Here is a 26,740-nt window from a genome sequence, read left to right on the forward strand (position 1 = left end):
GTCATAGCTTACTTAGCTGTTACCCAGGCAGCACCTTTTCTGTATGCATGACCATGCTAATTGCCCTTTTTTGGACCTTTTCATGGTTCTGTTCCAACCCTTTTGAGATGGAAAGAAAACTCCACTAGTTATGGGCAAAGCACGGATTTACACAGTGGTACAATAGCATTCTCTTCTTCCTTCTCTATTTCTTTCCTAAATCACATCTACCACTACAGTTGCCTTCCTAGCCTCTTCTGAAATGGAACTGCTACCTTTGCTGAACTACCACTGCCTCAAGATCTTCATAATGATCAGCTCAGGTCCACACACTATTTTATGTGGACTATATATTGCTACACAGCATCTGTTGTTATTAAGATAATTGCAGATGCATACATATCAACATTGAGGGGAAATGTTATTAAAATACCAGAAAAACATTCACATTTATGTAAAATGCAGTGAAAATTTCTACAGCAGATATTAAGCATGAAGTAATAAAGGTAAAGGCCTGTACCTGAAAAAAAAACCCAACCCAACTCAAACCAAAACCCCCAACTTAATACTCTAATATAATTGTGGACTATTCTACACAAGCTCCAGACTTCCTTGGAGAGCTGACAAGAAAATTAATACAGGAAGCTTCATGGCAAATCTGATCAGTTACTCAAAGAACATCTGCACAATCATGGTATCAGTTCATACCACATCCCTGGAATAAGCACTAACACGGAACCATGTGGTTGTGCAAACCTGCTCAACAACACATCAGTATACTGCATCCGCTCTACATGAGAGCACACAGATATAATTCAGACATTGTCTAAAGTATACCACACAATAACTGCAGACTAAGCTTTTAATACACTAGTGTCTAAACTGCTGCTTCTCCATCTTGTCCTCAAACAGCCAAGCACATGCTATGCTGCTTCTTACAACGGCTAACAGTATCACTGAACACTCCTTTCCTGAAGTCTGAATGGTTGAGTGTTCATGAGCCATGAAAGCAGGTTCACCATGTTCTTAGAAATATAACCTTACCTTTCAACCTCTCTCCCCTACAAAAACTAGTAATGGTGTGACAAGAAAGGCATGAGATGCTAGTTTCCTTGAGTACATATACTAGAACTCTTTGCTACTGAAACGCTTCCTTGCTTGTGTTCACGGCTCTCCCTCTGCCATCTGTCGGTCACTTCAGAACCAGGAGTAAGTACAGTATTGACTAACTTTATCACTCCTTAAAGAACGTGTGTTATGGAAACGTGCAATGGCTCGCTACACTTTATTAAAGCAAGCAATTTACCCAAACTCAACTTTTGTTTCAGGCACCCCTATAAAATTATTTCAGAAATCACCCTAGTCACCCAACAACCAACTTGCCAACACCAAGCATGTATGGCATTTGTACCTGTCTCAAGCGACCAGTTATTAGACCACAAGAGTCACTTTCTTCTACACCAGCACTGGTTCACTCTGTTGAGAATGCTGGTGCAGAAGCGTGAGGACGAGCTCCTCACATAACTTTATGATCTGGAGTAATTTCTGGTCATTTGAAACCTATGGAACAACATGATCCTATCCTACCGCTCTCCTCTTCTTCTGTGAACCTCAGAATAAGATGAGAATGATGATGTTCAATATCTCTTGGAAGTCATGAATGCTTCCATCCTTAGTGAGTTTGGTGAACCTCTCTCTGTTTCAGAAAAGACATCAAACATTTCTTTTGACACACTTGTTTTACCACATAAGTAGGTGATCCTTCCCCTAATCAGAAGTGTGTCATTAATGGGTTCATGGCTTTGCTGACTTCTAGAAGCAGAGAACAGAAAGGACTTCAAAGTTTAATGCGACAGGAGGTTAACAACATTTCCACTTTTAGAGGATATGAGACAGGCTAGCGGTGCCATAATACACCACAACAAATTACAGAAAAGCTCAACTTGACTTGGTGCTTAAGAAAGTCGAAGAAAGTGGAAATGCATACGTGACAACGCAAGGTAGAGCTTACACAAGCCCAAATACACTGTAAGACATAAAGCACAATTGTTTTAGTTTTAGCATAACAGCCCTTCAAACATTCCCAGTGGTAGCTACAATCGTTTTCTTCTAAGGAAGATAAAGAATACACACATCATTCAAAATACTTGCACCATTCTCTGCATCCCAAGTATCCTCTGCTCCTTGAACAAAACTGCTTTTTTGACTTTTTAGGACACATAGTTGATATGTTTCATTCAAAGCTACACTATTCCTCCCAACCTAGTAGTATGGCTTATGCTTTCTGTTATCTGCTCTACGTTATACTGGATAAAAGCAGATGAGGCATTTCTGCTTCAGGCAAATCTGAAGACACCAAAAGGGACAACATGAAACCGAGTGTCAGTTACAGTGCTTCCCCCCAATTAACTATTTCATTTTTCTCCTTGGTTATTTCTACAGCTATATAAATTTGTCTGCTATATGAAGGAAACGACAATACTCAACTGCAATCCGAACAAGAGGAAAGAAAGAGAATGTAAAAGGCTGCAGAGATGGATCATGTGCTACATAGTTTAACATGCACTTGGCATACAAGACTACAGCTTATCTTTAACCTGCCTCCACCTTTTCCTCAAAAGGTTCCTCTGGGTACAGATAAATACATCAGGACTCTCTACATTACTAGGTGGACCTATATGCACCATTGGAATTTTACACTTGTTGGAATTTTAAGATATTAGTTTTATTCCCCAAAGTTACCACTGATGTCTTTTCCTCCATTTTCTTTACATTTTTCTCTTCCACAAACAAAAAAAACTATAATACAAAACATTCAGAGGCAGCAGTGTAAAATTCAGCAAATACTGAAGAACTTAGTAAAGTGCCAGAAGCACCCCAATTACATGAACAATTACTTAAAACTTACTGAATACAGAAGAGAATTATTAACGAAAGATGTTCATAATTTCCACAGGAAAACAAGAGCCACATCTGCATAAAGTGTCAGTAATCATACAGGTGAGAGAAGCAACCAATTACCTCTACAGCAATTCTCAGCACAGTATCATAACTCCATTGAAAGAGCTAATCTGCATCCAAGAAATTCTGAAATATTAAGAGGAACTATAAAAGGAAAATACGTAACTTTCCTCAGATAAATCTCTCATGTATATGAGAAACAGATGAACTGGTATCTGGAAGACTTGTTTGATAAAGATCCTCATCAGCAGAAAATGAGGTATTTATTCACAAGGGATGAAAAACAACAATAAAAATCAAGAAATAACCACAAGGTCTGCTTATAAAAAGTGACATAATTGACATTATCTGTAATATGCATTTTATTGCTGGAATCAAGTAAATAATTAACTTTTTCTTCTTTAAGCTAACATGCAGAAAATGATTAGCCTTGTCGAGTCACCTGAACTGAAGGGACAGTCATATGGACACCAAGAGCTCCTCAAGGTATGTAAAATTTCACGCCAAACCGTGATAAGTCTACTTTGCATTACACAGATAATCAGAATCACACCATTTTTCTATTCAGCAAAATAGGAGTTTGTTAAAATTTAAACAAGATCACTCTCTCAAATTTTACCGATACAGTTTCCAAGTGAAGAATGAGCTGCTATTAAAAAATATCAAAGTATTTTTCAAATATGAATTAATTCAGAAGCTAAGACATTCATTCTACAGATTGAGGGGCACAGGTTCTTAAGGTAGACATAGCAGAACTCGTAAAAGTTAAAGTTCCAATTTCAGCCTATAAAAAAAAGACATGATTTGTGTGTATATATAGGTGGTTGTGGCTCATGAAACTGACAGACCAAATGATTTCTCGCAGGGTCACACATAAAGTCTGAGCCTGCCGGGCTTTCTTTGAAGCCAAATTGGGCTCGACTTGCAAAAAGCTGATGTAAAGGATTTTCTTTTAAATGGCGTTATGCCCCATTTCACTCCTTACGCTTGTGTACATACTGGAAACATGAAGAATGCCAAGTGCAGCTTTCCATGACCTTTTTGAGGCAGTTCTGCACGGTTTCAAAGCATATATATACTGTAAGGTCCAAAGTTTTACTGAAAGAGGATGAAGCGCCACATTTTAGGTGTTGCTCCTTTTCAGTATTTAGAACTCAGGAAGCGACAAAAAGCACAAATCTGCTGAAGCGTCGAGGCATAAAAATGAACGATGACGTCCCACTCCAACCCTATTACCAAGCTGAAATTGCCCAACCCTCCCGCGCCAGCCGCTCTGCCCCCTCACGCAGGGCTGCCTTCCCCCACTCTGAGGAAACGAAGACAACCCCCCACCCCCCAAAAAAAGGCGCACAGCGCCCAAACACCCCTCCATCTTCCCTACACCCAAACCCGTTTCCTCAGCCCCGGCGGCTGAAGGGCCGAGGCGGGACCCAGCGACGCCAAACTCCTACGTGGAACAACTTTCCACGGCCGCCCAGGGGTTTGCCCGTGTCCCCGCCTCAGCGCCTCACCCACCACCCAGCTCGGTGAGGGAGCTGCCCGCGCGCTTCCCGCCACTTCTTGAGGGCTGGCAGGGACCCCTCACCCCCCACCACAGACAGAGGGGACCCATACCGAGCCCCAGCGACCGGGCGAGAACGGAAGGGGCTGCGGGACACCCCACCACCACAGGCGGAAAGGGTTAACCCTGCCCCGCCCGGGCGGTAATGGCCGCCGCCTCCCTCCCCCCCCCCCGGCGCCTCAACCGCGCCCCGTAACTCACCTCGACCCCACCCGCCTCCTCATTGCGCCGCCACCAAGGCCCCGCCCCTTCACCACCCGGGCGGGGCCGCGGTGCGTTCTGGGATCGCTTCTGCCCTTCGCTCCCTCGGGCGGCGGTGGCAGAGGCGGAGGAGGCGGTTTAGGAACTACGTTTCCCGGCGTGCCCTGCGCCAGCGCGGGAACCCGGAAGCGGAGCGGGGGAGGCGGGGAGCGCGGGGGCCCGCGGTGGAACTTGCCCGGGTGTTTCCTGGCGACGGGGGAAGTGAGGCGCCGCCGCGGAGAGTGGGAGCCGCGCTTCTCCCCCCCCCCCCCCCGCCTCCCGGGCGCCCGATCTACCATGAGACCCGCCATCTTCCCGCTCCTGCCTGACCCTGGCTGCCTCTTCCTCCTCCTCCTCCTCCTGGTGAGCTGACCGGCTCCCCGCAGCCCTTCTTCCCTTCCCCGCCGCGGGGGGAGCATCGGCCTGGCCTAGGGCGGCCTAGGGGTAGCCGGCGTCCTGCCGTTTGTGGACGCCGGGAACGTGCCTCGGGCCGGGCGGCGGTCGCCGGTCCCGCCGCGGTTCCTCGCCTCGCACCTGCCCGGCGGGGGAGGGGAGGGGAGCGGAGGGAGGCTGCGGGAGCGGCCCCGGCTGGCGGAGGCCGGTGTTGTGGCCGAGGCCGATAGGCTGCGGACCCGGAACGGGCCGGGCCGAGGCTCGGGAGCCGGCTGCGGGCCCCGGGGTAATGGGCCTGGCGGGCGGTGGGGGCTTCGCCGGAGCTCGGGCCGGCGTGGCGCTTTCCTTCTTCAGGAACCCAAGAGGGGAAGCCGGCGGGGAACGGCCTTAACGGTGCCTCTGCGGAGCCCGCTGGTCGGCTGTGTTTCGGGAGCTGCCGCCCTCAAACCGAGGGGAGCGGGGTTCCCCTGCCTGCGGCCGGTGCGGCCTTGCCGTGAGGCACGGCTTGCAGCGAAGCAACCCCCTCCGAGCTGGGGAAAGTTCCCGAGCTGTCTTGCACCGCCGTCACATTTATCTTTAGTTGTCAGGCTACAGCGTTATATTTTTTTTTTTAGGCTGGCGTTACATGCGTGACCTAAGCCACCTCTCACTCAATCACCGGTGCGTGTGTTTTGTGGAGATAACTTGTCTGTGTTACTTTTTTTTTTTTATAACAGGCTGATGTAGTGATTCTTACTTTCCCAGAATTGTATTGGGCCAGATTCTGGGCCTTTCATAGCGTAAGTGACTTGCAGAGCTAAAGGGGACTTGTGTGAATAAGTTTAATAGGATTTGGTCTTAGGATACTAATGTGTTTAATCAATCTACTTTAGACGTTTGGGGGAGTAAAATTGGCCAGAAAATGAAGGAATAATTGGAGGTGGAGGTAGTGGTAGACAGAGCTTTGGGGATCGAAAGGGAAGTGCATAGTAATATAGCTACTAATGAATGAATTAATCAATAGAAATGTGAGGACAAATACTTATTGAACAGAACAAGCGCTTGTTATCCCTTTGAAATGTGCACTTCTACCTGGATAAGCGCTGGTTATAAACTTGCTGCAGTTTCAGGGTTAGTAAGTATATGTGATTGGTAGGGTTTGAAAAAACACATTTGAAATGTTTATGTATAGATGGCTATTTATAGTGTGTTCGCTCACTATATGAAAGACTAAAGTGAAGAACCTAGTATTTACCAGTTGCATCTGTGCCTTAAAACAACAAGGATGTTGCTTATGCACTAGGTTGTTTTTTACCATTGTTTTAAGTACAGAGTCCAATGAGCAAAAACAAGGAACGTGTACTGTTTTAAAGTCTCATTTGAGTGAACAAGTACAAGTTTGAAAAAGTGGTCACGAGTTGATGAACACATTTTTCTTTCTTCATGGTACAGTTGATCAATGCAAATCTAATATGCATCAGTTAGATCTCTGTGTGCCAACTACAAAATAGGAAATGGCCAAGACCTGAAATTTCCCCATGTTTTAGTTGCTGTTTCTTTGTGTATGGGTCACTGAAACCAATTCTAGTGTGATTATAAAAGAACTGTATTCATAAAACCTCAAAAAGAATACAGGTCAGAGTTGTTTTTTAAAAAAATAATTACGTAAAATGTTATATCTGTGTAATTCTTCAGCATTACATCAGGCGTGGCCCTGTGTTGTAAGGTGCCTAGTCACATACTTGGATCATGCCAATGAATCATTCCTCGTAGTAGATTTGTTAAGAGTTTTGGAAAAGTTGTCCTGAGCAGACTGGGAGTGGGAAGGGATCCTTTTTCTTTAAAATAGCTGAAAAACTCTTTTACAGGGTAAAAATTGTGTTTGTTTTCTTGTGTCATTCGGAGAATCTGGCAAGGTGTACCAGATTAGCTTCAAAGTTCTGGTAACTTTGTTTTTTTTGTTACCAACAGTCATGAATACTTAAGACCAGCAATGTAACCGTGTTCTTGGTTGGTAAGGTTTGGGAGAGTCTTCTTCTCTGCATCCAAAGGATGTGCCATCTAGCAGAGCTTCTTTGAGCATGGCAGTTGGCATATTTTGTGGATAAGTGAGCTTGTTAGTGTTACATCAGTGGTTCCTAGAACAGAATACAATGATGCGTAGCTGTGAAAACAGCTTACTAAACTGGTCTTCCTTAGTAATAGCAATGAAGTTAAAAGAAATTATTTACATTTCCAGACTTTTGATAAGTATATTTCTTTTCTACATGGAGAATTAAAATGCTGCCAAAGGAAGAAAGATACAGTGTCAATATCAAAAGAAGTTCCTTTGTCTGAAGAAGTTTGACAGTAGGAGATCACTAAAATTTTAGAGGGCTGTGGGTCTCACTCTATTCTTCTCCCTGGTCTCACTGAAGGTTGGGTGGCTAGGATGGAGACTGCAGTGCAAAGCGTTACAGGGATACCTGCCAGTCCCAGCACAGCCCTTTTCCCTTCTAACTTTTCAACCTCACGTGCTAGCATTGTACTGGGCCACTGGGAGATGAGAAGGACCTGGAGAGAGGACGGGGAGAAGTACAGGCTGGCATGACCCCTGCCTCTGCAGCACTGGAGCTGAGTGGAGGGGCGAGCAGCGCACAGCACAGGCTGTAGAGGATCATGTACAGCTGATTGCAAGACTGGAGTAAGAGATGCATAGTAAAGTCACGTGGCCCCTTGTGCTTGCAGATTAAGATGTTTCTGCCATGTTGGTATATATTGCTTAATGCTGGGTAGGACAGATCTTTAAGATGAATCCAGGACAGTGGAATAAAAGCTGATGGGACAGTGGCTCATCACATTCTCCTCTAAGGCAAGGTGTGGTTCTTTGTCTTTGCTCTAACCAATCATTCTGTGTCTTTGCCTCTACTTGCAGATGTATATGCTTTGCCTATAAGGAAAATTCTAGAACAAGACACTCTGTTGCACATGCTTCTTATGCATATGTTTGAAAGACATTTGTCATACTACTCAGTACTCCCCTGGGAGGCTCATGCACAGTGTCCCTGAGCAATAGATGTGACTAGAGGAAACCACCAACTGATAGTGAGGGAAATGAAAGGGGAAGTTCCCTGTGGGCTTTTTGGTTGTTGTTTTGGGGGGGTTTTCTTCCCCCTCAAACAACTAAAAGGACTTCCCAATTCTTCCACTTCAATTTATTAGGTTTCAAAACACCACTACTATACCTTTGCTTTGTAGCTTGTTTGGAAAGCTGTCATGGACAAACTGAGAACACCTACTTCTTAATATATTTGGCAACACGTTTGGAAGAGCATATTTGTCCTCATATTCTGAGGATGTGAAATGCTGGAGTGTTTTCTGAGTCATAACTAGTTTTTTAATAAGTAGTAGCTTCTCTTCACTTGGGGTTATTACGGAAGCCTGGTGTATATTCCATTTATGATTCAGTAGCCCCACCATCTATGTATGCTCTTCCCTATAAATTGATGCAGTTTATCATTGCCAGGTAATATTTAGTGTTACAGTTAGTCTTACACTATAATGTTTTATATTTTTAGTGAAGCTTTCAAAATACTAGTTATATAGCAAGGCAATTGCAGCTGTTAGGAGCAGTAACTTAGAAGAGGCACAAAAGTCAATGAACTTTTGAATTTCCTATGTAACTTTTAATTGGAAAAATTACTGTAGGGTAATATTTCTGTTTTTTATTTTACTGCCACTGCCTTTCATGTCTTGTTAATATGACACCAAGTACCCAAACAGTGAAAGTAAAATGAAATAAAATTATGTCTTTTAACTTAATGTTAAATACTGTAGTAGGTAGTAAGTTGCCTGAAGAGAAGTTGAACACTCTGTACATCTTACGTTTAGAGCATATTTCTATGCATTTGCCTCGTTCTGCATATATATTAACAAGCAAATTTTGTAGTCGGGAATCCTGCTCAAAATGTAATATTCTGAATTTGAGCATTAGTCAAAGGTTGTAGTTACAGGCAAATTTAGGCCACTGAGCCTTAAACAATGAAAGGGGTTCCCTCCAAGAGTAGCCTGGGAGTTCTGAGTTGTTCATCATCTGTTATGACCTCTAAAGAGTGAAATAGTAGTTAACTGAGGAGCTTTCCCTAGGTTGGGGCGGGGGGCCAGAAGGGACGCTTAGACTCTTGCTATGAAGAAGAATTGCATTCTTCTTGCTATGCCATGTCATGGGCAAGTTTTCTGTTTGGAGTGCTCAGGAGGGAAGAGAGGAGGAACTGAACTGATTCTTCAAACCGAAGGCCCGGACAATGCTGGAAAATGTATAAATGAGTTATTGACAGTAGGATGTCACAGATCATATTGCTGGCAGCTGAAGTACTCTGTAGTGACACACTCCTTGATTTTCTTTTGATATCCTTACCATTCTCTTCTGTAGTCCGCTTTGGGTTTTTTTGGCAGGACAGCTTTCTTAAGCAAGAGACTGGTCCTCATACTGCTTTCTTGGGAAAGCACAATTACCACTGGTTATTCTTACACATGCCCAGCAGTTATCCCCTGTGTTTTAATCAAACCTATTTCTTTTGAAAGACTTAAGGATTATATGCTGCTATTCAGGAGGACCAGTTGTTCACCTTGCAGGCTCTTTTGCAAGCCTCACTTTTCTAGTTTCCAGATACTTTGTTTACTTAAGGGGAGGGAGTTGTCTCATGTGAAAAGCAAGTATACAAATATGCTGTGAATTTTATACCAAAGCTTCTTCAAAAGCTCGTCAAGAGAGTCTGGAGATACATTCAAGTAATATGTGCTTCAATAATTGAGTGGTTTTGGATGCAGTAGCAATACCTTTTTTTTTTTTTTTTCTCCTTCTTTTTTCATTTTCCTCTTCTTCTCCCCCCCCTCCTTTTTTTTTTTTTTTTTTGAGAGTGAGTTCTCTAGTGATTTAGAGGAGAAACATAGGAACGTTTAGGAATGTTAGCAAAAGCAATATAGGGTGTAAATGTCAGAGCCTAAGGAATGTTTTCTTCCAAAAGAAGCTCTCTAAACTGGAGAGAGCTCCCCTGAGAAGCAGAGGAGGGCAGGTGCATTGTAGAGAATTAGGAAAGGAAAGTGAGATCAAATTTCCATCAGAGTTCTGCCTTTGCACTTCTTTCCTCCCCCATATGTCTTCATTCATCAGAAGCATGCTAACCATTGGTAGAAACATATGTAATTTTCCTTTTCAAAACTGTTAGTAATGTCAACGGCTCATATAATCTAATTTTTAAAAAAATGTTCATAACTGAGATTTTAGAAGGTTGATTAGCTTCAATATTTTTTTTTTTAAATTTACTGGCTCTCAGGTATTTCATCTTACATTGTTAAGGGTTATTCTGTAAAACTATTGCTATACTCAGCACTAACTCAGAATATTTTTTTTTTACTGCCAGTTGATGATGGTGTATTTCTCCAAACCAGCTGTAGGACCCTGTCCATATTAAATTATACTCTGGTGATTACAAAAAAGTGACAAGGTATACTGCAAGAGAGTTCAATAATTTTTCCTTTTTTCATGTATGCTACTACTGAGAAACTGACAACCCTGATAATACACCCTTAAAGCTAAGAGCCGTTCATGCCATTAAAACATGTGCAAAGTTCCAGTACTGTGCCCTCCAGATAAGCACCTGCTAGTTGCAGCCTTTTCTGGGAGTGAATCAAACCTGGAAGCTCCTTCACATGCATGCACATACACCTTTAATCTGGTAGTGATCCACAAGATCTGCTCTTTGTGTAGCTGATAGAACATAAATGTTATCTTGGCTGCAGTGGCACTAAGCAAAATGCAAAGTGCAGTGGTCTGTATCTTAAACCATATAGGAATTGAAATAGCGAAAACAGTGAGGACAGAACATCATACGTGGTTATCTAAATACAGGTGCTCTATGCATACCTTCAGCAAATAACTGGTTCCCAAGTAATTGCATATGCAGTACAATGTTTCTGGTAAACACAGCAAATCTCCTGTTCATCTGTTTTTATTGTAGTAAATGTTTTGGGTTTCTTCCCTCCCCTTGTTTCCTAATCTACATTAGTTTGGAGTACTGAGAGTCTCACTGTATTTACCCAGTAGAGTCAAGTTGTAGAGTTTTGGGTTTTGATTGCTACTGGAAGTTTGATCACTTAAATTGGGAGGGGCCTCTAAAAGTCATCTGGTCTTACTTCTTACTTAATGCAAGACTAACTTAGATGGGGTTGCTCAGGGTTTTTCCCAGCTGAGATTTGACTGTCTCCAAGGATGGAGGTTCTACAACTTCTCTGGGCACCTGTTTTAGTGTTTGATCAAAACCTTGTTGAATGTTTTACCTGAAAAATCTACTTGGAGCTGCAACTTGTGTCCCTTGCCTCCTGTCCTATCACTGTGCATCTTTGAGAAGAGTCTGTCTCTGCCTTCTCTATAACCTCCAACTAGGACGTTGGTAACAGCAGTAATAGCTTATGCTTCTTAAGGCTGAATAAATGCAGTTGTCTCAGCCTCTTCTTGTAGACCCTCTTCTCCAGCCACTATTCATCTTGGGAGCAATCTGCTGGATTTCACTCTGATATGTTAATGTCTGTCTTGTACAGGCAATCCCAAAGTTGGGCAGAATCCTTCAGGTGTGGTCCCACAAGTGCCAAATGAAAGGGAAGAATCGCTCCCCTTGGTCTGCTGGCTACACTTTTGCTGATGCAGCCTAGTTTGCAGTTGTCTTTGCTGCAAGGGGCATGCTGCTGACAACTGTTCGACTTGTCCCCCAAGACTTTTTCTGCAAAGCTGTTTTCTATCTGGGTTGCTTCCAGCCTATATGGGGTTATTTCACCCGAGATGCAGGACTTTGCCTTTGTTGAACTTCATGAGGTTTCTATCAGGCCATTTCTCCAGCCAGTTGGGGTCTCTCTGAGTAGCAGAGCTCCCCTCTAGCATACAAGCCACTTCCCCCGCTGCAGTATCCTCAGGAAGTTTGCGGAGGGGGCACTGTGTTCCATCATGCCAGTCTGGTAAAGACAAACCTTCTTACATCCAATATTGATCTGGAGAAGCTCCATTAGAGACCAGTTGGACATGGTATCTTTGGTTACAGCCCTTTGAGCCCAGCAGTCCAGCCACCATGTCACTGGCTTTGTAGTTCACTTATTCAGTTCATACGTCACCAATTTAGGTCTAAGGATACTTTCAGATACTATCTCAGAAGCTTGCTAAAGTCAAGGCAAACAATGTCCAGTATTCTTCCCTCATTTGCAGAGCTATTCATCTCACTACAGAAAACAGTCAGATTGATTTACTCTTTCTAAATCCATGGTGGATGGATGTGGCTTCTGGAAAGAAAATTTGCCTCCATAATGCTCCTGGGGACCCAGGAAATGCATTTTGTCTGGTTCTGTGGCTCTGTGTACGTCTAACTTGCTTAAGAGCTTTCTAACTTGGTCTTCCACTCGTGTGGTAATGCTTCTCTTCCCTGGTACTCTACTACTAGGCTCAGACCTCATCAGTAGAAAATGAGACAAAGATGACATTGGGTAGCTAAGCCTGCTCCGTGTTGTTTGTCACTACATCCCCTGCTAGTTGAGCAGCAGGCCTACAGTTCCCTTCATCTTCCTTTTGTTGCCACCATACCTGTAGAAACCCTCTGTGCTACCCTTAATATCCCTCTCTAGTTTCAACTCCAGCTGAGCTTGGGCTTTTCTAATTTCCTCCTGCCTGCTCAAGCAATGTTTCTATACTCCTATCAGATATTTACTTTCTTACCTCTACCTTAAGTGTACTTTTTTTTAAAAAAAAAAAACTCATCCAGAAATTCTCTGTTAACCCATGTAGGTCTTCTGTCATACCTACTTTCTGCAGAGTGGAGTGGATTGTTTTTGTGCTTTGAAGAGGTTGTCCTTGAAGATCAACAGGCTCTCATGGGCCCTTTTGGCTTTCAGAGCCACGTTCTATGAGTGGACTGAATTGTTATTGAGACCTGAGTGTCTTAAGCTCTTGTCGTCTTTTTTTCTGGGTTCTGCAAGGTACATTTTTCTATTAAAGAATAAGTATCGTAGCAGGTGGGAATTATTGTGACACCATCATTGGTGAGCTGTATCTGAAAGTTTCATCAGCAGTGGCGATGAAATGAAACACTGGAGATCCCAATGGCTTGTTTCCTGGAAGAAGTAGGTTACCACGTTTTATGTGCTGGAGTCTCCCACCTGCTTCACTTTGGGACCAAAAATAAGAATATGCTAACCCACAGGGAGATTTCAGGTATATGGTTTGCTGCATTCAGTTTCAAAGAAAGATACTGCTCTATGGCATCTATTTCTTTAATCACTGAAACTTTGTATCCTAAATGGTGTTCATGAAACAGGAACCTGAGCAGAAGGCAGAGCCCTGGAAATAGAGTGCAGTAAATGACCTGGTTCCTTGGCATACTTTTTGCAGCCAATGTCTCCTATCTTGCCTGGCATTAGTGATTCTTGCCAGGTTTCTCTGTGTGTTTCATTGAGGTGCACCCGAAAAGAAGGAAAAAAAAAAAAAGTAGTCTGTAAGGATGTCAGGTTTTTTTGTCTTTATTTTTATAGATTTGTGAAGAGAAGTGGGGAGAAGAAAAGCAATCTAATCTCTGTTGTAAGATAACTGGCAGTAAAGCTTACATTTCATCTCCAAGTGGATTCGTGTGGCGATTGGGCATAAACATGGAGAGAACTTGTTCATTAGGAGCTCTGCAAGGAAGTATTTTGAAAGGCAAGGAGTAGGTGCCCGTTCCAATGGTCTCAAAAAAGAAAACAACAGCTGTGATAGTGTTTTGCTGTTTCCCATAGCTGTCGTGATTATGAAGTGATGATATAATTAACTTTCTCAAAAGCTTCACAAAGGGAAAGCTTTTCAAAGATGTATCCACATTTGTAATCCCGAGAAGAGCATTTTGTTCCTTTAGTCACTGTCTATCACTTCTGTCTCTTATAGTTTATTGAAATCCTCTTTCTTAAATCTTGCTGGAAACACTTAGCCCCTAACTTCTTTGCCAGTCATAAAAAATTACGGATTTTCATAAAAGTGTATATGAAAATCCTTTTTTTTTTTTTTTCTTCTTCTCCCTGTTGAGTCAATTCACTTGGGATTTTGGACAGAATGACTGAAAGACAAATTGGTTGCTTCACAAAGGTAATTAAGACAGTATGTGGTGCAGGGGGTGAACAGTTAGGGGTTCTTTCCTACTAATGATCCGTTAATTAGTGAAGGGAGCTCAGCGAGTATATGGGCCTCGCAGGAATTACCTTTGAATGACATTTAAAACTGCTTTGGTTAAGAAGGTATCATTGCAGGGGAGAGAGGCCTTTTTTTTTTCTTTTTTTTTCTTTTCTTTTTTTTTTGTATTTTTTCTGTCAACATAGGCCAGCAGAATTGCTAAACCAGTGCAAGTATGTACATATAATTAGTGTTACATAGCTATTAAAAGTTAGTTTAAAATAAGCCAATACACAGCTGTGATACCTTGCTGAGGATTTTGGTAACAATTATGGTTGCAGCAGTCCTCTATGTTGAGAACAGTAAGCTCACTACATGGAGCTGGTTAACTGCAGAGCCAGCGTGTCTGGTACTTGCTACCAGTTCAAGCACTGCACCATGTGAATGTGTTAATATTATTTTTAGGACCAGTCCGGAATACTTGCTTGAATATTTTTGTGGGAGTCAGCCTGAAGCTGGCAGGGTTAGTATTCCTTGGGGGAGGTAAACCAGCAATGGGGTATCTTTGTATCATGTTGTTTTGTACATTTCAAAGTATCTGTGGCATGTGTCCTGTTGTCTGCATTATTTACTCTTCTGCTGTCCAGAGTTATCCAGGATAAATTGACTGCATATGTGCAGGCCCTTAGCAGCTGTTTAGGGTAGAAAGAAAATAGCTCCTATGCAGTCTGAAATTAGCCACTCATTCTTCAAGCTACGTGCAGCTGTGGTCCCAAAGGTGAATTTTTCTCTTCAGATTCAGGCAGCATTTCTTTAATCAATGTTCTTCTGTAGACGATAGCAAATGGATCAATTGTAAAATGTATTTCTCCCCCCCCCCCCCCCCCCCCCATTTAAATTGGGAGATTTTTCCAGTGCCAACATGTCAGTTAGAATGCAGCTGTAGTAGTATTTCTATTACTGCTTATTTTATCCCTTACCTTCTCAGATGTCTTTTTAAGATAGCAAATAATAAATACTAACCTAAAAAATTGAGGCAAGGCATTTATTAGACAAGCTAATAGATTGCCGGTGAGCTTTGATATACTTTGATTGCTAGTTTGCATGTGTAGAATGGAAGTTTGTTGAGTGTGCATCACAATTTTCCTTGGAATGAAGAAAAGAAAATAAAGTAACATAAATTTAGATGACGTTTTAAATGGATTTATTCTAAAGTTCAAAGTTCTGATGTTAAGGGAATGGCAAGCTGAGGCAACAAAACCCCATTGTGTTTTAGAAAGTTTATAATTTTGAAATCTTAAGGTGTTCTTCCTCATTTTGATTCCTCAAAAAGAGGGAGGAGCACCAGCAACACAGGACTGAATCTCAAACGGTTTTAATGTATGGACTAACGCTTCATATGCCACAAACGGCTGTGTCACAAAGGACTGTAGCTGTCTTTTGATAGTTGCGCAAAACCTTAACCTCCTGCTGAAATATTAGGAGGTAATCCGAGGAAATGTGGCATCTCAATCATGCTGAAGAAAGAAAAAAAAATCTGTAGCACAAGGAGGGTCTTAGTGATATTGCAAGTATTATTGCTAAAGGCTCTAGATCTGAGGTTAATAAATGGGGGTGGTTGTGTGCATATTCATGTGTGGGTTAGTTCTGGCTGAGATTGCAGGGCATAGGATGACCATGTAATGCTAAAACTGGAAGAGGGTAAGAATTTAACTTGAACTGCTGATTGTCATCTGTACATTTGCTGCTCTGCGTTGGGAGTGTTGCTCCGTTGTTTAGTTCTAATTGTCATTGCCTTCAGTATCAAATATAAGGATGAGCCATATCAAGCTGGCTGTCCTTCTATGCTTTCAAACCGATTTTGTTATTTGGAAGTATGAATAGGCAGCAGCACTAGTATGAACAGTACAGTCAAAACCACGTTATCAGAGACTGGTTTGTCTGCTTGTCTTCCCTTATGTTGACTTCAGAGTGGCAGTTAAACCAGTATGCTTTGCTTCCCTTTGGGTGGACTGGGTGAGGAGAATGACCCTAAGTATTTTGTTTGTCTAATTGTGACTTTTACTACCTTTTTTTTTTTTTTTTAACCCAGTGCCTCAGCTGCATAGTTTAAAGCAGTGTGGATTGTGCACCACTGGAGTTGCAGGATTGTGTTATTTCATCTATAAATGCTGATAAGAATATGTGAAATGCAGATTTCTCTAATGTTGCATTTCCGTTATGCCACCTGACTGCAATTTTATCTAAATTGATTCTTAGGTATTTCTGTTAGGGAGGGCTAGTTTATACAAGTTTATGATAGCCCTTGTATTTGTATTTGAGCAGTTGGTTTTGGTAATTCATACCTACTTTTAAAACAAGTTCTAGCCTGAAAGGTAAAACTGAACGGGCTTGTCTTTGCTTAAAGCTCCTGCCTTTCTTGATACTGCAAAGAGATAGGAAACTTGATGTTTTGGAGCAGAAGAGCGAAAATGTATTCAGTATTGCAAATAGATTATATGGTTAATAAAAAGATAAGCAGCTAAAAGTGAGTAGGTGTTAAAGTTGAGCATTTTGGTTGAAATGAGTTGATTTTTGTCTTGTTGAACAATAATCTCAATATGTATTAAAATCTACCAAAATAGAAATTGTGTGGTGTTATTAAAGCAGTAAAATGTGTGTAGGCACTCGTGCGTGGAAAATTCAGGTATCCACTTCTACGTTCAGTCCTTCGGATTATTCTAAGGTAGCAAATGTTCACATGATATAGGAAATAACTGTTTCTCGTGAAAACACTATATCTACTTTCAGTTTCTTCCTCTAAGATTATGCTTTAAAGGAGAGATTCTGAATTCTGTGGCCACTCCTTCCACAGAATACCATAAAAGTTTTGGTTTCATTTTAATATCCATTTTCATCACTAGTCCAAGACTGAACAAAACATACATACATATATATGTGTGTGTGTTATTTAAAAAAAAAAAAAACAACTCATTTCTTGTTCTGCCGTGGCCCAGTGTGTAAAGACAAGAATAAATGGCACAGGAAGGCTGTAGAAGATCATAATCACAGGATAGTATGTTGCTTTCTATAATGATCCATGTGGCTCTCAAAACACAGTTCCTAATAAGCCTTCTATTTAGACTCAACTATTTATTTGAAATGACTCACAATTTCTTCTCTATTGCTACGCATCAAAATAATTTCCAAAGTATTTTAAGTGCAAAAATGGCTTTGACTTTTCTCAATACTTTTCTGTTTGTGTTTTAAGATATGATTTGCATTTCAAGGTTACATATGTGATCTCTGACTTGAGGAATGGAGTTACAAGTACACAATCTCCAAGGTTTAAACTCTCTACAGTGAATGTTTTTGGTAATGGGTTTTATGTGTAATAGCAGTGGCCAAATTAGAGAACAGGCCTTTTTCCTTGGCTTAGTGAAAAGGGGCAGCAAACTGTTCTGCTCTGCTAGCCTTATCAAAGTTTTGACAAGCCAAGACTGAGCTACCCTTTTTCGTATTGATGGATCACAGCTTTAACAAGTTCAGAAACTTCAGGGTGCTGGCTTTCATATAGAGCAACAGCTGCTTAACTTGCGGTAATCATTTTGGAAATTGCATTTGTATTTTATGTGCTTTATTCCTTCTTGAAAGTGAATCCTTGTGTTGTTGCCAGATAATCAGAGCAGTTGGTAGATATGTAAAAGAAAGAATGAATTATCAGAACATGAGGTTGTGTTTTCTTCCTAAAAAGCTGCACAAATTGTACCTTTTTTCCAGGGGAATTCTAGCTTCTTGTGTAAGAGAAGAAGGTTGGTAAATAAAATATCTAAAGATTCAGAGTTTCCAGTAGTTTCCTGGGAAGCTGAATTCATGGCTTTAAAGCTGTGAAACAGGCTTTAAGGTAGGTTCATATTTCTGAGGACATGGAGCACTCTAAACATTCTTCATTAAGTAATACAGTTGTTCAGACACCTGTTTACATCTTTTGTAGGGATATGTACTCTGTTGCCTCTAAGTGGATGTTTAAGACAAGGAAACCAGTGCCTTATGGCCCTGACTGGAGATTGCTCTTTTCCCTTCAGGCCAAGAGAAATAACTGCAAATTAGAAATAGTTCAACTGAAAATAAATTACAGGTCTTATCTCTGTGACTTTTTTTTAGACATGCCTCATGTCATTTTTTGAGCCCTGAGTTAAACATTTCTGTAAAAGACAATGACCCGTAGGTTTGTGCTGAGCTTTAAAATTGCGTTTGTGGGCATGATTCTGCTACTAACAGCTTTATGGAAAAAATGCAATGCATTGAACTGCACGTTGTGATAATGAGGTTTAATTTTCATCTCTGCAATGGTTTTTTTGAATTAACATCTTGTGTCTTACAATAGTTCATAAACTGTTGACAGGTTAACTTGCTCATTTTTCTGGGAACCTTCAGTGCTGTGGTAACAGGCCATTGAGATATCTCTGGGGCTATGAGTCGTTCCCAGTCACACACGACAATCCTACAACTCCTTTGTGTGTTAAGTTCAATTGTAGGAACCATTAGCTGTGAGGTTTTTTCCCTGATTTGGAGTGTCAAATCAATATAATTTGGAATTTCAAAGATACCGTTATAAATTGTGAAAAAAATTTTTGTTGTTTCCAGCATTTTCATCGGCAAGAAGTTCTTCAATATTAATAATACATGTGCCTACACCAAGTATTCCTGTCAGACACTTAAAATGGGAGTAGATGACAAGATACGCGGAGGAAAAAAATTGCACTACCTCTTTTTAACATGGTGGTCTCTCTACCTAGCTGTGTGCAGTTATAGCACTGTTTGGCTAAATCATTATAAAATTGGACTGTCTATCAAGGCTAAAGAAATAAGTTTACTTTTCTAATATATGTATTATCCGTATTTCAGTTTAGTTAGATTTTTGTCTCTGTTCTTGTGGAAGTTAGTAGCTGCAATCCTTAAATCTATTTTCAGTAGCTTCCTTCTAGTGTTTTAAATTTCCCTGATTAAATTCAAGATAATGGCTCTTGAGAGGAAAATAATAGGAAAAGGATTTTTTGGTCCCAGTTTAAAAATTGCTCTGAACACTTAAATATAGCTCAGAAGTGATCATTATTTAGTGTTTTGAACTAATATAGTTTTGTCTCATAGTCTTATAATGAAAGTAGTTTACATTACTAATAAAAATCCTGCTTAATCAACAGGGATGGCAGCAGTTAGTCTAAATTATGAAAATGTTCAGGCACGGTCTGGAATCAAGTGGTGACAATTAAGAGTTGAACTGCTCTCACTGAGAGGGTGAATAATGTCCTCTTTTTATTTTTCCCCACCATTCTCTATTTACTGTTATCTCTCTCTGCTCTGAACTTTGTGGTTCATTATAGGGCTTCTGGGAACACCGCCAGCGAGATGCTCCTGATTGATGGTTCTGAAGCCAAACTTCAGGGGCTCTTACAATGTCTGTCAGCTTTGGCGTTGCTGTCTCCCGGGATTGCTTTCAATTTGTATCATCCTACAGCAGGCTGTAAACCCGTCTGCTTCCTGTTGTCCAGGAGTTTAATGCAGACCTCAGAGCAGCAGCAGATTAGCGGCATGCATAAAGAAAAAGCTACTTGGGGACTGAAAGTTAGCCGCAGAGTCCTGTGGGGCTGGGACTTCAGGTAGTAACTTCGACATGTCAATCTGGATTAGATGCAGGCTAGAGCTGGTTGCCAAACATAAAACGATTTTGTGGTAGAGGAGAAAGATGGTTTAGTCGTGTGCCTTTAGGATTTCCCGTCAGGTGGAAAAGGTAAATGGAAAGTTTAGCAAGTGAAAATGAAGGCTGTTCTTGTTGACTGCCTTGCAGGTGTAGTACTAATTAGAAATCATAATGCTCCAAGAATAGATTTTCTGTATGCTTCAGATAGTTTGCTCTGGAAATAAGGACCTCTGTTTCATCATGTGAATTAAAAAATAAAGGCGTGAAGAATGTATAAATGCAAGAAACCTATGTTTTTTTCCTTTTCCTGTAGTTTTAAGACTGTGCACAGTTATTATTAAACTCTTTTGCAAGAAAGTTGTGTGTAAAGTATGATAAACTTGGGAAAGAAATGCCACTAAACCTATAGGCCTGTCTCTTCTGTCCAGTTCGCAATTAAAGAACTACCAGTGCGAACTGGTAAGAGTAAAATGTTGATAAAAGGTTGACCTAAATCTCCTGAATAACTGGTGGACTTCATTAATTGGACGTGTGGAGTGGCAATTGAACAGCAACACTGTCAGCAGAAGATGCTGGGTGTGCTTTTTTTCCCCCTTTGGAAAAGGGATATGAAGTCTGGCAGAGGTCTGCCATTGGGGTGAGTGGAATGGATTTTGTCCAGGCATTTTGTTTTGTGTAAGGCTGCTTGCGTAGCCTTCCGCTGCATGTGAGAGGAGGGTAATGTTGTCTTTTGGGCAGTGCTTTGAGGTCTTTCAGTAGAAAAAAACAGAATAAATGCCAGCTAATTTGAGCTAACTCCTCAGAAGCAACTAGTACTGGCTCCTGGCAGAAGTGGCTGAGTCATTTGCTAACTTGAAGTGAGGATTGAAACTGGATCAGAAATACTAAGATTTCTGTACTAATTGAACTATCCAGTAAAAATACTAGCAGTGTTATCTTCAGAAACTTCCAGGAACCTGAGCTGAACTATTCCTGCTTTATTTGACAGTGTTTCTGAGGACCAGAAGAGTAAAAATACGTGTGCCATCTCCTCCTCTTCCCTCCCCCTGTATGAGTTAAATTTTATCTGTGTGAATGCATTGTTCAATTCCTGACTTTTTCACCTCAGCAATGTGTTCTGTAAGCATATAAAGCTTTCTGCATTTGTTTTGGTCTATAGTTTGTTTTGTCATTTTTCTATAGTGTTAGGTGATTTTGACTAGATTATAAACATGCTTATCTAACTTGTGCAGCTTCACACTCAAGTATTTAGTATTTTAATACTCTACTATATTTTTTGAAATCTTTTTCTTTCATAACTACTTAGTTTTACCTTCAGATTTTAGTAGTTTAAGTATTTTAAAAAAAAACAAATATAAAAAATAGCTAATTTTATCCAATATAAAGGCAGCAACCTGAGTTCTTTTCAGGTGTACTTACATAGCCAGTTTTCCTTTTGAATTATTTTTGCAAGATGCTTTCTTCATTGAATTTGCAGCTAACTTGTAAGGTCAGTTGGAAATTTATTTTTTTTCCCCCCTCATTCACAAATATGAACAGTCATCCATGTGTCCTTCTGATGTAGGTCAGTGGAATGCAAAGTTTGCATTTAAAAGTAAAAAACTCTGAAGAATTTTTTTTAGCCAGTAAGTTTTTAAGAACATATGTTCAATGCCTGTTTTATAAAGTGCGTAGCTGACATTCAAAAATCATTTCCTCAAAAATGTCTTGTTTTCCGCCTGTGGGTATCAAGCACAGGCGTCATCAAAGGTCAGAAAATATTCTCAAAACAGTGTAGCTTCTTAGCAATTTAAATAAGAATTTGTATTCCTTCATGTTAAATATTAATACTAGTAATATCATAAACCCTCTTGCATCTCATGGGACAGAAAGATTACTGGGTCAAAAGGATGTGTTTTCTTCCTTCCAGGCAGTATACCTTTATGAAAGCTTCAGCTGAAGTGAGTCTTGCATATTTATTGACATTTCTTCAAGGAATGCTTTTTTTCCCCTGAGTCTATCTACTTATTATGAAGGTTTTGGCACCCACAATTATTTAGTCAGTATAAAATGTTTAAGAATGTGATTATGAATATATTTTGTCAAAATAGAAATTATCATACTTCTAGTGGAAAAAATATTTCAGTTATCTAAGGTTTTGTGCAACTTTTGGGGAAAGACGTTCGTTGTCTCAGTATTTTTCCACTACTCTTTAATATAAAAGGGCAATAGGATATACAGCTTAATTTGATTTTCACCTTCAATATATGAAGGCGTTTGGGGTCTTTGTTTTAGTACATGCAGCTTGGACCACATTTTTCCACAAAAAGAGTTAAGAAAGCAATCAAAAATTTTATTCTTGCTATAAAGAAGTATTAGTTTTAATTTGCTTTTTCTGCACATAGCACACTCTAGTAGGGGATTTTGTTGGTTAGTAAGCCCTGTGCTTTGATTTTGCAGTTAAATATTTTCATTGCAAGTTAAGGTGTATTGTAGCAATCTACAAATGCAACTACAGTTCCCAATCTATTTAAGTATATCTGCTGAATAACAATAGCCTATTTCGTGATTGCAAATAATATGCTTATCTATGTTATGTTTAATTTATGTGTAATTTATCCTATTAGGTAAGATTTGTGTTTCTGCTGTAAAATTGTATTAGAAAAAGGCATGTGGGTTTAACAAATTGATACCTTACCTGTTCGGTATGTTTAGACAATACAAACTGCTGGGTTCCTATGAAAATAGTTTCACCAGGACCTACTGCGGAAATTCTTTCCGAGTATGAACGCTGATGTAGAGCTGTGTGCAGCAGCTAAGAAGTTCCTGCTTTCTAGAGGCTTATGTGGATTTTCTGTGTAAACAAGCATTGTCCAAGATCATAAGCAGGGTAAGTAACTGTGGTTTTCAAGGGTACAATCGGAGGTTCTTGAGTCCTTGCAGGGCAGCTGAAGCCTTGGAACTGAGATGAGTTTGCAAAGTCACCTGTGGTAGGATCGGATGATGGCCAACAAAATTAATGTTGAGTTATACCGTCCTTTATTGCCTAGAGCAATATTCCAACTGTTACTGTTAATCATAGCTACTGCTTCAATTGTACACAAGTTGCATCTAACTTGACACTTGCAACAAAACAGCATGGGCGTACAAACAAAAACTGTGCCAGCTCATTCACACAGTTAACTGACCCATTACTGCAAATCTAACTACTACTACTACCAGCACCTCCCCGTAGCAACACCGTGGAAGTTGTCATCCCATGCACCACCCAAGGGGTGATGGGGAGGAATCTGTGCTCATAGTGGCCATCAGCTGTCACTCAACTGGGGGTAATCTGACCAGTGTGGACCAGGGCCCATATGTGTAGCTTCTGAGAGAAAGACTGAAGGCAGGGTCATCTCTTCTGTTGTTGCAGTCGGCAACACCAGCATCTTCAAAACAACTTCCCCAACACTGGCCTGCTGCAACTTGTGCATTGCATAGCTTGCTTAATCAGGTATTTTTTGGCAGATCATGTCATTATGCTGTTAGTTTTGACTATGGACCTTACAGCTCAACTGTTAGTTTTGTTTCTCTGTAGTCATCTTAAAGCCACAGTTCAGACACTTGTGTCAGACAGTTTAAGTGCCACAGGAAGGCTGTGCAAACACCGCCACGGATCTTAGACTTGCATATAAGACTAGTATCTTGCCCAATTACCAAGTGAGAAGCACTGGTACGTATTTTGTATTACAACAGCAAGTGTGTTTTCAGCCTGTAGTGTAAGATGGAATGTGTATGCTACCCAGTGGCCTCTATGTGGGAAGTATGAAAGGATCGGTATCTTCACTGAGAAGTGTTTAGTGATCCATGCATCAGAAGAAATTGAAAATGATTGCTGCAAATATCACTGTAAATGGCATGCAGATGAGAGTTTGAGACCTATTGACAGTGTCTCGCTGCAGAAGTCTTCCCACAATTTTCAAAGCTGATCTTAATGAAAGCAAGGCATCCAGTTTGGCCATTCCTTTTGAGGCCAATATTTGATATACACTTGCGACAAATGTGAGAAAACTTGATGTTTGACATTGAATTAGTCTTTTGATAAATTGTAAACAGTGTCAAAGGCAAATGTGCCCTGGAGGCTTGCTGCTTGTAGTCATGGTTCTGGTATAGGTCCAGGATAGGTCTCAGGCTCTTCCATAAATAGATGGAATGTATGCTTGTATCACTGGATTCTTGTATCCAGCTGCTCTAGGTGGCATTATTTGGATGCTCTTTATGCTTCCAGCTAAGTTTTTCCTTGGTGTCTTTAGTCAGCTCTGCCTCTCTAGCCATAAGCAGATTTTCTCTGCAGCTGCAAAGAGTAAACTAAGACTCCAGGAACATCAATAGCGTGCATGTCATATGATACCACATCTTAGTGTGAGGACTAATTCTTCGGGTATCATTGTGAATCTCAGGTCTCTGTCTGGCTCCTTGACCTGTGCGTTCCTGTCAGCTCTCTACCAAAAGCCTTCCTTTTCCTTTCCTGCCTTCTCTGTCAGCTGAGGAACCATAAGATTCATTGAAAACATGAGGCTGGAAGGCATCTCAGTGGAGCGTCTCGTCCAAGCTCTGGCTCTGCTTAGAGAAGTGCTGACTTTCTGAACAGCTTATTCAGGATGGGAATATCCACATCACAAACTAGAATCTGTATTGTCCTGTTCAAAAACTCGCATGCTTATCTCTCAAAGCAAAAATAAGTTGTAACTTGCTGATAATATTTCTTACCTAGGATAGGGCAGCAACTCTACCCCCTTTTTCCTCACTGCATTTTGAGATGGAAGAACTGGGCCTGTTTCAGTGAATATGAGAGTGCTTTTCCATAAAACTGCATGTTGCTGTGATAGCTGCATTAAGAGTAATGCATGTGTTACTTTATAATTGAATGATCTGGCTGATGTGGTGTCTCAGTTTTTGTAGTCTGATATGCTGATCGCATGCTGGGACTGAAGCAGTATCAAGAAAAATTACAGAAGGAGATAAAAGACTGTAGCTATTTGAGTTAGATATATTAAAACTGTTTTAGCAAACAGCAGTACAAATGGAGGCAATTGCAAGCTTTACCCAATGAGAAGCTTTTTAGCCAGACAAGCCCTGTAAGTGACAGAAGGAATTACTTGTCTCTGGGTGAAACCTCCATGCCTACGCGCTTCTGGGCTGTGTGAGATTGTTAGGTGGCTAAAATGGGGTTTCATTTCTTTCTTCAGAGTGAATTTATGAATATAAGTTATTCTTAAAGGTACAAAATTTACCTGTAACATTTCTGCCAACATAATAGAGAATCATATGAAGAGATAGCCAATTTTGCTTTAAATGTGAAAGTATATTAAATTTGTAAATAGTGTTTATTTGTATGTTTGTAGTACTGCTGTCATCTGAAATGCGTTGACTGAATTACAATTCTTTTACTGTTCTTCTCCAGCTTTTGAACTGCAACATTTTAAATCATAGATATGTTACTCCTTTATTCATAGAATCATAGAATGGTTTGTGTTGGAAGGGACCTTACAGATCATCTAGTTCCAACCCCCCTGCCATGGGCAGGGACACCTTCCACTAGACCAGGTTGCTCAAAGCCCCATCCAGCCTGGCCTTGAACACTGCCAGGGATGGGGCATCCACAACCTCTCTGGGCAGCCTGTTCCAGTGCCTCACCACCCTCACAGGAAAGAATTTTTTCCTAATATCTGATCTAAATCTACCCTCTTCCAGTTTAAAGCTGTTGCTCCCTTGTCCTATCACTACATGCCCTTGGAAGAAGTCCCTCTCCAGCTTTCCTGTAGGCCCCCTTTAGGTACTGGCAGGCTGCTAGAAGGTCTCCGTGGAGCCTTCTCTTCTCCAGGCTGAACAACCCCAACTCTCTCAGCCTGTCTTCATAGGAGAGGTGCTCCAGCCCTCTGACCATCTTCGTGGCCCTCCACTGGACTCGCTCCAACAGGTCCGTGTCCCTCTTATGCTGGGGGCCCCAGAGCTGAATGCAGTACTCCAGGTGGGGTCTCACGAGAGCAGAGTAGAGAGGAAGAATCACCTCCCTCAACCTGCTGGTCACGCTTCTTTTGATGCAGCCCAGGATACGGTTGGCTTTCTGAGCTGCAAGCACACATTGCTGGGTCATGTTGAGCTTCTCGTCAACCAACACCCCCAAGTCCTTCTCTGCAGGGCTGCTCTCAATCCACTCATTGCCCAGCCTGTATTTGTGCTTGGGATTGCCCTGACCCACGTGCAGGACCTTGCACTTGGCCTTGTTGAACTTCATGAGGTTTGCACGGTCCCACCTCTCAAGCCTGTCAGGGTCCCTCTGGATGGCATCCCTTCCCTCCAGCGTGTCGACCGCACCACACAGCCTGGTGTCATCAACAAACTGGCTGAGGGTGCACTCAATCCCACTGTCCGTGTTGCCAAAAAAGATGTTAAGCAGCGCTGGTCCCAATACCTACTTTACATACCTTACTGGTTTCCTTTCTCTTTTTAGGTGTCTTGGCTTTTTAATCCAACAAGAAGTGAAATAACAAGTCTAGATAGTGGAAATATAGATGACATTTTAAGTGAGTACTTTGAATATTATTTTTTTTCTTTATATGTCTACAGTCACCTCTCTGTGTGAATCTTGCAATGTCATTAAAGGAATACGCAAACCCTAGCTTTGAATATATGAATTGCAATCGGTATAGAAGTATTAAATGCCTATGATTAGAATTAGCTGTCTGAACTAATGTATTACCTAACAAATTACTTCATTGTAATCTCAGTGAGGATTTGAACTAAGAAAAATACCTGGTATCTTGTT

General features: G+C 41.1%; 2 protein-coding genes across 4 annotated transcripts in view; one reads left to right on the forward strand and one right to left on the reverse strand.

Annotated features, from left to right (window-relative positions):
• The window catches only part of INVS (inversin), a 98,761-nt gene extending 93,915 nt beyond the window's left edge, over positions 1-4,846 (reverse strand). For 2 of the 3 annotated variants that reach the window (XR_012649734.1, XM_075022811.1), the window contains exon 1: positions 4,703-4,846. The gene's annotated coding sequence lies outside the window, so the exon portion shown is untranslated. Of the gene's footprint in view, positions 1-4,554; positions 4,576-4,702 lie in introns of those variants that run through there. The other variant, XM_075022813.1, reaches the window with a different exon arrangement.
• A 131-nt stretch (positions 4,847-4,977) lies between these two features.
• The window catches only part of ERP44 (endoplasmic reticulum protein 44), a 54,261-nt gene continuing 32,498 nt past the window's right edge, over positions 4,978-26,740 (forward strand). The window contains exons 1-2 of the mRNA XM_075022820.1: positions 4,978-5,104; positions 26,426-26,498. Of these exons, the coding sequence (XP_074878921.1) occupies positions 5,039-5,104; positions 26,426-26,498 (139 nt within the window). The 5' untranslated portion in view covers positions 4,978-5,038. The remainder of the gene's footprint in view (positions 5,105-26,425; positions 26,499-26,740) is intronic.

Source organism: Buteo buteo, chromosome 3, assembly GCF_964188355.1.
Source record: "Buteo buteo chromosome 3, bButBut1.hap1.1, whole genome shotgun sequence".
Classification (NCBI taxonomy): Eukaryota; Metazoa; Chordata; class Aves; order Accipitriformes; family Accipitridae; genus Buteo; species Buteo buteo.